This window comes from Myripristis murdjan, chromosome 24 (genome assembly GCF_902150065.1).
Source record: "Myripristis murdjan chromosome 24, fMyrMur1.1, whole genome shotgun sequence".
In the NCBI taxonomy this organism is placed as follows: domain Eukaryota; kingdom Metazoa; phylum Chordata; class Actinopteri; order Holocentriformes; family Holocentridae; genus Myripristis; species Myripristis murdjan.
The window spans coordinates 27,996,987-28,010,414 of NC_044003.1; the positions used below are offsets into that span (position 1 = coordinate 27,996,987).

Sequence of the window (13,428 nt, forward strand, 5' to 3'; positions counted from 1 at the left end):
CACTACGTGAATGCAGCATAAACTGTTGAGGTGATCCATGGCAACAGAGGCGCAGCAACCAGCCCCTGAGCCTATCCTCCACACACACACACTCTCTCTCTCTCTCTCGCATACACACACACACCTCCAGTCTCTAACTCGCTCACTCACTGGAGCCAGGATGCACAGAGGAGAGATCAGCCTGAACGGATCTGAGTGAGAAATTTCGGTAACAAGGTGACCGACCCGGAGTCAGCCAGCTGCCCGACAAGCGGCTCCACAGCAGCGGCAGGTGACAACAGACAGTGGCCGTTCACCTAGCTAGCCTCCCTCTGAGCGCTACTAAAAACAGCAACATCTTTAAGACAATATGGTAGTAGTCAGCGTCTTTGGAGCGTAAAATTACAAATTATATCGTTCGCTGTGTATTATTACCATAACGTACGCAAAATGAACCTTTCTTTTACCAAACTGCGGGCTAAAAAGGCTTTATCTTTTTGATGCGATTTTTGCTTTGCCACGGATTTAAGCTAACGCTTGCTTGTGGCAAAATTCCGACACAGTCCCAGTACCGTCCACAACTCGTTGGGCGTCTCATTGCCATTTCCCAGCTTGTGATTACTGCCCGTATCTCTCTAGTAAAAGCATCTGAAGCATTATCGTGAAGATGGCGACTGGGTCGGGTTGGCAGCAGTATTACAGCCCTGCCGGCCAGGGGAAATATACCTCATCCTCGGCATCCAGCATGTCCTTCCAGTCCGGCATCTCCATGGAATATACCCAGGACCTGCATCTGAAAATGAGCAAGAAAATAGCACAGCTGACAAAGGTAAGACTTACATATATAAGGCCCATTCCACAACCTATTTCTAAGCAGTCTATCCACCTTTGGGTGAACACCGACACATTCCGTTCTGGTATGAAGAGACCGTCGTGCCAAATTTCATTCAAAATCTGCTACTGAGTATCACATTGTTTGTTGGTGGACATACATACGAAGTAGAACATGACCCGGGACGCCTTTTCTGAATCTTCACTGTTTTCTGGTACTTTCGGCATTCAAACAAACCGCCCATCAGCTCTAAGTCCAATATAACTTGAACTTCTAGAACTGATACATGTTTGTGTATCACACCCCCGTCATAGTTATTTTGGTGGTGGGCGACTGTGGTTGTGGCAGGTGAACCAAGAAGAAAAGTTGAAATGTAAATTAAAGGTGTGCTGCTTGGTGTGCTGGATATATGCCGAAATTAAGACTAGCTCCTAGTGATTATCAGAAATTCTTACTCCTGGTTCTACAAGCCATGTGCCTGAGCTGACAAGCAAGGAAGCATGAAATTGCCTGTTTATTCAGCGGAATTCGGTGCGACGTCCTCTCATTAAAGACAGAACAGCACGCTCTGTAGAATTCAGGTGTCTGTAGGCGATACTGGTCCACTCGGATGCTGCATCTATCAATAGCGGCATATGAAATTAATCAGCTCATCAATCATTTACCCTTTCATTACCTAAGGTGTGCACATGTTGGAATTCTGATGCAGCTTTTTGTCCTTGCCATGTTGTCCTGGGGATTCATAAATAATCACGTGGCTAAATAAGGCACTTGCTCCAAACTTTGATCCCTCATGACAAACCTTAATGGAAAATTAGACCTAGATGAAGACAGGCTATTAATTACACAATTGAATACCTTGCCAACTGGACAAGGCAGTGCCTTGAATTCCCTTTAGCTGCTCTTTATTTCTTATTTGGGACACGTTCTACCATGCCTTGTAAATAGGCGCATGTTTAATTTGTACTTGTGCAATGGTGCACATTTTGCTCAAATTGTATGGGCTATATAAACTATAAAGTGAAATTTTCATGTGTATGTATATATATATATATATATATATATATATATATGTGTGTGTTCAGTCAAATATGCAGTATCTGTCAACAGAAATTTGTGCTCACTGATAAGACTTATGTCATTATTACGTTTGCTGTGCTCTGCCTGACCAGCATATTATATGTATGCTGTTTTTTTGCACTTCTGGGCCCTCCACGGCACAGGCATGGTTTTCCCCCCGAGGATCGGTGCTTTCATCTCCCACTTGACAAAATGACAGGCTTCCAACTTCTAACGCAGAGTCCCAGCCTCCTCGCAAAATTCACTCAGGGTCAAAACATGTTTGCTGCTCCGCTGTGTCATTATCATCAAGCCGGAGGTCTACCAGGGTCCCCTGCACACTTCCAGGTGGCTTTTTGAAGATGTCTACAAGAAAGGCTTTGACACCTCCAGTCAGTTACATCCTCTGTGGATTTGCCACTGACACTTGCTGTAGGATATGAGCTCTTAGTGTTTCTCTTTGCTCCAGGGAAGTGGAGGTTGAAAAATATAATTCAGCAGCTTTGGGCTAGGTTTGTGCCAGGCCTTTGTACAGTTTTTTTTTTAAGTCGCAAAGAAATGAAAAATGTCTTTTTTACCATGTTAGCTAATTCTCCATTATTATAAGACAGTGCAGAGGCAGCCATTTAAAATACAGGAAACAGTGTTCATTTTGACAGTCAATTAACTAAATGGGCTGTCTCATTTTAATAACATTTTAGTCATTTGAATTTTTCTATTTTGAGACTCAATTTTGTCAACAAAACTGAGCAAATTTAGTGTATGCAAGTGATAGTTTTCATTGAATTCTAATCAGTCATTTTTCACATTTTTTTGTAAAATCCTGACTAAATAATTTGTTACTGACCTTATACACAAAATAATCTACATTCCTCATCATAGCTTGTTGTATTTTGTATCTAGCTTTTGTTTTTATACTAGAGTTGGAATATAAAAGTAAACTTTTCCCATATATCTGTTCCCTTTCAAATTAAGGAGTTGTGTTTTCATATGTTTGTTTCTGGCAGTTGGTCTGTTATCATTTGTTATCATTTTTATCAAAAAAGTTAATTTTTGCTTAGTGTTTGTCTCATTTTTGTCTTAGAAGTACTGTTAGTCATACTTTTAGTCAACAGAATTAACACTGGCTGGAAAAAATGCAAATTGTATTTTTGTGTTCTCATATTTTTATCTCAGTCTACTTTTACCCCCTGGAAAAAAGTGTAGTTTTAGTGGTTACTCCATGCTGTATCAGCAGGCATGCATTAAATTTCCAACCAGTAAGATCATCAAATATTTTTGAATTCCCCTCACCCGATCCTCCCAACATGTAAAACGTGCATCTTCTTGCAGAGGGATAGAGATCGTGAAAACCCCCTTTTGCTTTTCCTGCAACACAGTGGTTGCGTCCAGCTGGTTTGGTATTTTTGCCCCTTGGTGGTTCTCAAGTGAAACCTTAAACAGGGCCTATTTGTCTTTGTCCACGTTGTACTCTAGTTCAGCATGTTTTTTTTTTAGTGTTTTTTAAGGCTACAAATTACAGCTGGGTGATTGAAGTGTGCGAGGAACAGCTAGGAACTTGTCTGAAGCTGTGAAGATGCCACAGTTGAAGTTTTCTGCAGACCTCGGTTTCTCATGATCATTTTTTCATGCACTTTGTAAATTAAACATTTGAGCTCATGTTTTACAGCAAGCCAAATATTGCAGCAAAAAAGGAAAAAAATCCAGCTAGTAGTTGGATTCTGCTAGGTCAATTTGTCACATTTTATCACAAAAATGACTTAAGCTGTGAAAAGAGTTCATGTCGTTGGTTTTATTTGAAATTAATCTACCCTCACCTGCAGTGCTGGTCCCAGACATTTGGGTGCCCGAGGAAAAAAAATCATTAAGGAGGTGCTTGTGTTTTACTATCAAGGACCAAAAAATGTAGCATGTTTCAGTGTGGAGCCTCAATATGTGCAAAAGATCACACCTGTTTTGATTACTATATTTTTTTTTATTTTTTTTATTGCATTTCCCTGTATTTTTTTTTCTAATTTTCATATCATTTATGTGTATTTTATTTTATGTGTATTTTATTTTATTTTATTTTATTTTTTCTGTGTTAATTTTCAGGCCTTTTTTATTTTTTGAGGCCATTTTTGACATTTCTATATATTCATATTTTCTTATAATTTTTATGAGTATGTTTTGCTAATTTTCACAGCGTTGTTTGGCTAAATTTTTCTCTATGTTTCTGAAAGAAATCAAGAAAATTTTCTCTGATTGGTTGTGGGGGCCCTATACTCGGCAAGGTAGGACTCTGTGCCTGATGTGCCTAGTGGGGTCTGACAGGTCTGCTTAGCTGCTGTTTACTTGTTGACTTGTTGTCAGAGAAATCAGGTTAGAGTTATATGTTAGTTTCCAAGCATTGTGTGCCATCTGAAAGCTGAGCCAAATGGGATTTTCAAATGGTGAACACAGCAGCAGCCACATGTGAAGGTCATAGGTCACTCCCACATGGCTATGTCACATGGTCGCACCATATTCCCACAGGCCACACATCATCGCCTGGTACTCCTGTGCCTTGTTGCATTAGGCTGCAGCGACTGAGGGAACAAGCCCGGTGTTGGGGCCATCTGCTCACACTGACCACTGATCTCCACACAGGCACTGCTGTGCTCAGGAATGCTAGCAGTCACCTTGAAATCTCTCCGAGCAGCTCTCCGGCACAGGCTGGGCTCTGCTGTTTTTGGCCTCGTACTGTGTCTGACGATAACTAAAGGCTGACTGAGACATTTCAAAGGGTGCTGGCCTCCTATTCTGACTGCTTCATTCCTATTCTGACCACTGGTCTCAAATAAAAACTCTTTGGCTGATGATGTAATAAAAAGTAATGCCAGTGCGACACCATACTGCTACGTTCAAATTTGTAACCCTTCATAACAGAGGCAATACAATTATTAAATCTAAGATCTCTAGCTCTGCCAACCTCAGCTGAAGTTTTCACCTTCTAAATAATATCCTCCTCATGATGCAGGCAATCTGTCAGAATCTGACTGCTTTAGTGCTATTTTGACTGTTTTACTGTTTTTTTTTTTCTTACTGGCCTATTCTGCTATTCTCATTCTGCTCTTGCTGCTCTGAAGGTGTTAGTACTGCGAAACAAAAAAGAACTTGTGCTGCTGTCAGAACTGCTGTCATACACTGTGCTGTAAGGAAATGTATGTATCTTCGCTGTGACTTGAGGTTTATTTATTTTTTTCCCTAATAACTCTCCGTGTCAGATGGGAGCGCTTCCACATTGCTGATTTGACTATGAGGTAAAAGGAGACCAGGAAGCCGAAAACAGCCTAGTGCCTGTGAACCCCAGATTTGTCTCAATTGTTTGTACAATTTGAGATAGCTGAGGCTCACTTTGTTTACGATTGCTCTGTGCAGGACCTTCCTGTCAGCTCAGGTTTTTGTAATGCGTATATTTCCTTTGACAGCTTCAGCAAGTCCAGTCAAACCGATCCCTCCTGGAAATGAGCAGAAGAAAGACAAAGCATGATGTAAACAACAGAAATAAACAGGGAACATGCAGCCCAAAGGACACATGTAGAAAACCAATGCAGTGAGCTTCGACATCGTTGACCAGGTTGAGGTGATGGTGCGTTGTGGGGCGATGAGCGGAGCTATGTGAAAACTTTACCAGATCTTGGCTTTCATGTCAAGTCATGCCACTTTTCTCTGATTTGTTGGCATTTTCAAGCCCTCTGGGTCAAAATATCAGTTGTCTGTAAAGGAGAAATGAAAGGGGGTCCCCTAATTCTTTCAAAATAATTGAAAAAGAAAATATTTCTTCTCATAACCTGTGCTTAATGGGCGTAATTTTCAAAAACTAAGTGGTTTACCACCCATGATGAGCAGTCACACACCACTTGAGCTGTTGTGATGCTCCTCCTCTTAATACTTGGCGTCCTTAACCCAAGAGATCAGACTGGACAAAGAAGCAGACATGGCAGAGTTGGATCATATTTGGGGAAAGTTTTTTTTTCGTCAGTCTAACTTCTGAGGCCTATACTGCCACCCTGATTGTTCCGCTCAAACTGCTACTCTGCCCCACGCAATTATGATCCTCCAAGTGCTGTTTTGATTTTCTTGCCCCTGTTCTCCTCCATCTTTTCCTCTTCTTATTGTCCCACTGCTGTTGTGACGTGGCTGCTCTTGCGCCAGTGGGCCTGCTCCTGCTCAGATCAGCCTGTTCTCGTAGGATTATCTAATGTTCCACTCTGATTGTCTTACTCTCATTGCAATATTTGGTTTGATCCAGACAGATTTTGAGTTAGGCTTCATTGTACTTTTTTCTTGTTTGTTTGTTTATTTTCAGGTCATCATCATTCTTATTGTTATTGTTATTGTTATTGTTATTCTTATTTTTCATTTGTCTGGGGGGACTTTATTTTCAAATGTTTTTAATTTTATTTTTCCCCTTTTCCATAGTTAGAGTTTGGCTCACTTTGGATATGATAGAAGATGTTAATATATGTGTGATGGAGTTTTGGTGTCATTGATTGTTGATCCATCTCTCAGCGGAGGTGCTTTGAAACTGCAGCTCAGTGCACCTTTGCAGCAGAAGGCCGAGCGCAGGCCTTTTCACTTGCAGTCACTAAGTCAGTCAGCTATTGCTATTCCTCTGTGGTGTTGCTATTTAGACTAATGATTTGTGCTACAAGACTTGTTTTGTGCCTCTGTTATTTAAGACTTGTTGCAGGTAGCTTATAATCCCACACGGCTGCTTTCTAATCCTTTGTGTAGCTCAGGCCCTGGAAGGATTTTGGTATCACAATTTTTCGGAGGGCTGTATTTCATAATTTAGAGCTGTATTTTACTCCTATGCTTTTATTGTAGCGCTGCTGTCAAGAAGGAGGTAAAGTAGGGTTTTGCTGCTATGGCAACAAGCTCTATATAAATTATAATTCAGGCCAATGGCATGTAAGAAGTAGGACGATGTTTTTCATAGAGGAATAGCCTGTCCACAGTGCGTCAGGATTTGAAGACTTTTGCGTTTGTCAAAGTGCTGGCAAACACTCAGGCCAGAGAGCATCGCATTTCTCATCTTCAGGAGAATGCTTTATAATGAAAGTATTACCTAGCCTAGGGTGTGTGTGTGTATGTGTGTGTGTGGGTATGCATGTGTGTTTTATTAATGATGCCTGACTGACTTTAGTGGTGAAGTGAGTCAGAAATAGACCTCTGAGCTCTCTGTGTATTTCTGGACCAAGGGATAGAAACAGACTGAGATTGTGTGTGTGTGTGTGTACATAGTGTTGTGTGTGTGTGTGTGTGTGTTTGCTAGAAACATTTGGCTGTGCTGCAGTGCCACAGCCTCATCATGTGCATAACGGTAAAGGAAGAGGTCAAATATTATACATCTAAATGAGACAATAATTATTCAAATGTTGAATGATAAATACACAAAAGACATATTTTTTTTTTTAACCATTCTGACCGCAGTTTTAAAAACTGTGACCTGCTTCCTGCTCATTAGTATTTCTGAGGCATAGAAAACTCCATCTATTCCCATCCTTTGTAAGTGATCTCTTGCAGGAAACCCTGAGCTATGAACAAAGGTTAGACCAGTCTGTTGGCGTGTAGATGTATGAGGCCTTTATTGGCCTTTAATTAAAAATGGCATGATGGAAGTGTTGCTGATTGTTTACTAGGTTTGTTTAGAAAGGGACAATGCACAAAAAAAGTAAGGCTGTGACATTTAGCCGTTTGGAGTTATTTTCATCTGCAGTCCCTGGGCAGGTTGATGGTGTAAACATAAAACAAGAGTTGAAAGGTGTGGAAAAAGGAAGCTCAACAGGCGCAATGTGACAAACAGCAAGGGCTCAATAAGCTTCCTTTATGCTGTGAGGACAGCAAAGTTTTGATTATGTTTTGCATGTGTGATTGGACTGTGCATCCTTACAATGAGTGAATGGAAAAACACAAAACAATATGTGATGCATTTCAACCACAAAGGTCATTCTCAGGCTTGTGGACTCAAGCTTTTCGGTCCTGTTCTGACTGGTTTACAAGCCTCTTTGTTAAAGGGATAGTTCACCCATTTTGAAAACTGTGATATTACTTCACTCCATCTCTTAGCTGTTATATAGGACAGTAGTGGTGCTATCTTCCTCTCAATGTTACTGAGTGCTGGATACTCCAAATGCTGACTGTTAGCCTCCTGCCATTGAAGTGGACTTCCCCCCAGCTAACATTCTTACAAATTACTTCCTTTATACACTTAAAGATGTTTTAGCATCACTTTACAAGTGTTGGCTTTCAGAAACTGCACAATTATCAGGTGGCCAGAGACCAAAATTGACTTTGTAACTACTTTCTAACTACTTGAGAGATATACATCTTTTTTTTTTTTTTTTTTTTTACATTTACCTTACCCTTAAAAAAAAAAAAAAAAAAAAAAAAAATCATATAGGCTCTCTCTAATTTTAAACAACCTCTAGATGGAATTACTTTTGATTATTTGTGCAGTGTTAAAGTCAACCAGATCTCTAAATAGATCTCTAAATTTTAAAGTGAGTTAATACAGTAAATCGTGTTTTGGTTGGTTCAATCAGATCTATTTACAATTCTTACAACTCTCTTCTGTCGAATGAAAACTGCATTAGTGGAAGGCATCGTAGTGGAAAATATGTGATAAGTATTGACACGGAGGCAGTAGTCTATCCATTGTGTAGAACTTGAAGGAGACACACACAAGCTTTGAAGTGGAAAAGCCTATAAGAGGCGACGTGCAAAAGAGCTGGCTGTTAGAATTGGTGTGTGTGTGTGTGTGTGTGTGTGTGTGTGTTTGGGTGACTCTATCGGCTGAAGGTGGCGTTGCTTTCGGTCGCCCGGTGAAGTCAGAGAAACAAGAACATGGTCATCACTTGGCAGCGGCGTTCAGCCAAGATGCTTGCATGGGTGTGTGTGTGTGTGTGTGTGTGTGTGTGTGTGTGTGTGTGTGTGTGTGTGTGTGTGTGTGTGTGTGTGTGTGTGTGTGTGTGTGTGTGTGTGTGTGTGTGTGTGTGTGTGTGTGTGTGTGTGTGTGTGTGTGTTTGTGTTTTATAATCCACGGCTGGTAGTGTAGTGATGTGTGCAGCCTGGACAGGGTTAGGGAGCAGATGGTCACAGCAACATGACTCCAGAATTAGGAATAGGGTGTGACTGATAGGGGCGTTTCATACCGATACTGAAAGTTTTATTAACCTTGTGGTTAACTGATAGTCTGTGCTGGTATTCAGTATCATTAAATATGATCATTTTCCTGCCAAAAACAGCATTGAAACATTATTTAGACCATCACAGGACTCTGAAACTCTGAAATACAGGATACCACTAGTACTACAATTACCACTATTAGCACTAGTAGGACTATTATTGTTACTATACTATCACCACTGCTGCTACACTATTACTACTTCTGTTGCTAAGGCTGAACAGTTATTTATCAAAACTGCAACATAGTCAAATGCAATATTCAATTTGCAGGACCTGCTTTTTGATAAATCTGAAATGTGTAACAAACATTGTCATAAATAAATTATTACAGTGCTACAGGGATGCCCTGGCCTACAAATTATATTTTCCAGATGTAAGAGAACATGTTCGTTTGGTACAAACTCCAGGAAAATCATACCATCATCAGTGAAAATGAAAATGACAATGCAAAAATCATTATTCCTGCTAAAATGGGGAATCATATTGCAATTGCAAATCTGTAAAATTAATGTAACATGATTTTTTAAAGTTTTTGTATTGTTCAGCCCTAACTGATACTGCTACAGCTACTACCACTAGTGCTACCACTGGTGCTGTTGCAACTACTGTTAAAACTACTGTTCATATACTACTACTGCTTCTGCTGCTATATTGGCGATACTGCTCCCATACTGCTACTACATAACTATTACTACTATAGCTACTACACGGTTACCACTACTGTTACTAATGGTGCTATTACTACTACTACTACTGCTACTGCTACTGTAGTATGACAACTACTCGTACTACTACTACTACACCACTAATACTATTACTGCTAAGTCTCTCAGTGTTTATTGGCTGGCAATTTTTGCTGAGTACGCATGTACATGAAAGAAAAAAAAAAAAAACTAAGTGAGTACAGTTGCGATGTATTACCACTAGATGGTGCTTAAAAATGCGAAAGGTCATCCCATTTTATTTCCTCATTCATTACAGTGATTGGAAGTTTCAGTTTCTGAATGAAGTATTTTCAGATGCAAAGCACCTCTAGGAGCTCTGATGAAATTTACTCGCTCACTAGATTGCAGTTAGCTGTGATAGGTGCGCTCAATTTGGATGTGACACTTCTTTTGCAGTCGCAGTAGCAGTGAGGATGCAGCAAATAGTTTGAAAGGAGTGCGGGCTGAGGTGTAGTAGCTACTGGCTATTACGCCAAATGTGTAACTGTAGCCTCATCATTTGCAAGCGTTGTGATGGTAGTCTGACATGAGTTAGGTAGAATATGTGTGTCCCTGTTTGTGCATTTGAAAAACAAAGAAACTTCAGTTTTCGTTCTAAACATTTGGGCCAGTGGTTCCATGGCTGTGTACAAAGCTGTGTACAAAGTCACACCCCTACTTCCCAGCCAGTGCAGTATTGATGAATTCCTACATTCAGTCACGCTGCATCATATCAGAGATGGGCCTCACTGAATGGGCTGGCTCTGATTTCTTATTAAAGGACAATGTCAGACCCATATCAGTGTAACTCATCACAGCACTGCTACCAACACTCAGTGGACGCAGCGTTGCAAGAGACCTGCAAGATAAAGGCCATTGTGAAAACCAGTGTGTAAAGAAGGGCGGTTGGTGTGCTCAAAAAGACATGATGAGTGACTGACATCTCATTATAACTTGCTGATTATCAAGCAAAAGAGAGAATGCAGGGAGTGACATCACTTCACTGAGAGAGTTTTCGAGAAGTGACAAAGTGGAAAAATCGTCCCTTGCAGCACTCTGAGGATACCGTACATGATTTTTGATCCTTCTAATCTCTAAAGATAATTTAGGAGAGTGAGAACACAGAAAAAAATAGTGTGTATGTGTGCGCGCGTGTGTTTGTGAGTATGTGAGTGCGTGTGTGCGCGCGCGCGTGTGTGTAGTCCTGTTTCTGCGAGCAGAAAAGCTTATTAACCTCTGCAGGATGCTCCCTCACTGATTGTCACAATTCTCTGTCAGATTTCATTAAGATATGCTTTCACCCACACCAACACACACACACAGGCACATCGGCCTGAAGCACTTTCCAGCGCAAATAATGCTCTGCCGATGTGCCTGTTGACACACACACACACACACACACACGCACTCACACAGTGCTGGAAGGGGCTGTAGATAGTGAGGTGTGTATGGAGGGTGAATTGATGAGTCATTCTTAATGTTTGACCTTGACAATTTCCTGTCTTCAGACAGCCAGAAGCCTTGTCACTACTTTGCTCTTTTGCCCTTTAGCTGACTGACTGATAGCTGTGGCAACAAATAGCAATGCAGCAACAGGCGGGACACACAGCAGCAGCAGTGTGTAATTGGCTGTTGATTAACACTGATGAATGAGGCTGATATTGGCCTTTTATATTAAAGTCAGTGTGCTGTTCCTCTGATGTGATAAAAGTTCCTCCCTGGTCACAATTAGCTAATTGTTTATAACGATTGTTGTTATTATTACTCATATCCATAATATCTGACCAGAGAAAAAAAATCAGCCATCTGTATGTCTATAAAAGCTGGAGTGAAACCTGCCCGCTCTACCTTAATAGTTCATTTTCGGAAAAAAAAAAAAAAAAAAAAGATGTTTCACTTAGCCTCCCAGCTGTTCTGTAGGACAGTAGTGGTGCTATCTTCCTCTCATTGTTACTGAGTGCTGGATACTGGCTGGATGCTCCAAATGCTAACTGTTAGCCTCCTGCCATTGAGGTGGACTTCCCCCCAGCTAACAGTCTTAAAAATAACTGCCTTTGTCCACAGAGGTTTTCGATCCTTTGACAAGTGTTGCTTGGTGAAACTATACTGTATATACAGCCTCTGAGTTTTGCTCAAATTAGTGTTTTTAACTGTATTTTGCACATATTTCACGTACCTTTCAGGCGACTGCCAGCCACTGTTGACCAACGCAGAGAGCTTAGACCACACAAGAAAATAGTACTACTCTAGATAATTTCATTTTTATTCATTTTTCTTTTTTAAATAAACTTAATGTTTATTTAACAGTTTCACTCGATTGAGGCAGTTATTTCTATGCCTCAGCAGTGGTGACTGCTTTAGGCAGAGATATTATGTTTTGGGGCTGTCTGTACATCCTTCCCATGCTTCTGAATGCGATATTTCAGGAGGAAATTTCTTCAAATTGGGCACAAACATCCAGTTGGACTCAAGGATGAACTTTTTAGAATTTGTTGGGCAAAGGTCAAGGTCACTGTGATCTCATCCCATGCTCTTGGTAATGCAATATCTCAAGAATGTCTTCAGGGAATGTCTTCAAATTTGGCACAAACATCCACTCAAGGATGCATTGATCAGAATTCAGGCAAAGGTCAAGGTCACTGTGACCTCATGTCCGTCCCATTCTCTTGAGAATGTGATATTTCAGGAACACCTTGAGGGAATTTTCTTCAAATTTGGCATAAAACGGATTCAAGAATGGATTAAAGAATTAACTCATTAGGTTTTGGTGGTCAAAGGTCAAGGTCACTGTGACCTCACAAAAAAACATTTTTGGTCAGAACTCGAGCATTCACGCACCAATTTTAACAAAATTTCACATAAATGTATTATAGGATAAAATAATGATGTGATGACATTTTATATCCAAAATGTCAAGGATTAGCTTCACTGTGACATTATCATGTTCTGCAAAAACACTTCTCTGGCCATTATTCAACGCCTCAACTCAGGAACAGAAAGGCAGATCTGAAACATTGTCTACTGTCATGGCTACAACTTTGTGTTCAGTCAGAATCAGCTTTATTGGCCAAGCATTAGAGGGAATTTGACTCTTGTTTTTTTTCTCTCTCTCAATGAACTTACATATTAATTGACATACAGCAGAACAAGAACGACAAAGCTTAGGCAAGGGGAAAGGCTTTTCCACCCTGAGAAAAATGCTTTTCCAGGGGAAGTGCTGAAATCTTGTAATTTCATGGAGTTTTTAGGGCATGAAAATGGACAAAACTGAAGATATTTAATCTTGGCACAAAATATCAGCTACTGGCAGCTTCAGTCCAAAAAATATCCGAATCAGCTTTCCATCAAACCAGTGTAACATATGACTCAACATATTCCATTAGGTCTTTGCTTTTCTCAATATAGCCTCATGATTGCATGACCGCATACATTTTTAGCAGCATCAGTGGATCCCCTAATATGCTGCTCAGTTCACTTCACTACAGGATGACAAACTGGAAAACGTACTGTACATAAATAGTCCTGCAATGTTCTGTGTCCCAAAGAGTCTGACAGACAAATAAAAATCACAAGTGGCATGCCACTTGTGCCAATTGAGCGAATTGGCTGTGATTACTGTTTCAGTATCCAAGTGCACTCTCA

At 40.5% G+C, this 13,428-nt stretch overlaps 1 protein-coding gene across 5 annotated transcripts in view; it reads left to right on the forward strand.

Annotated features, from left to right (window-relative positions):
- Positions 1 to 13,428, forward strand: part of fam184ab (family with sequence similarity 184 member Ab) — a 213,530-nt gene that overhangs the window by 12,501 nt on the left and 187,601 nt on the right. For 2 of the 5 annotated variants that reach the window (XM_030046615.1, XM_030046619.1), the window contains exon 1: positions 66 to 808. The exons of 1 other annotated variant lie outside the window; for it this stretch is intronic. In XM_030046615.1, coding sequence (XP_029902475.1) covers positions 647 to 808 — 162 coding nt within the window. In that variant the 5' untranslated portion in view covers positions 66 to 646. Of the gene's footprint in view, positions 1 to 65; positions 809 to 13,428 lie in introns of those variants that run through there. 2 more of the 5 variants (XM_030046616.1, XM_030046617.1) reach the window with 2 other exon arrangements.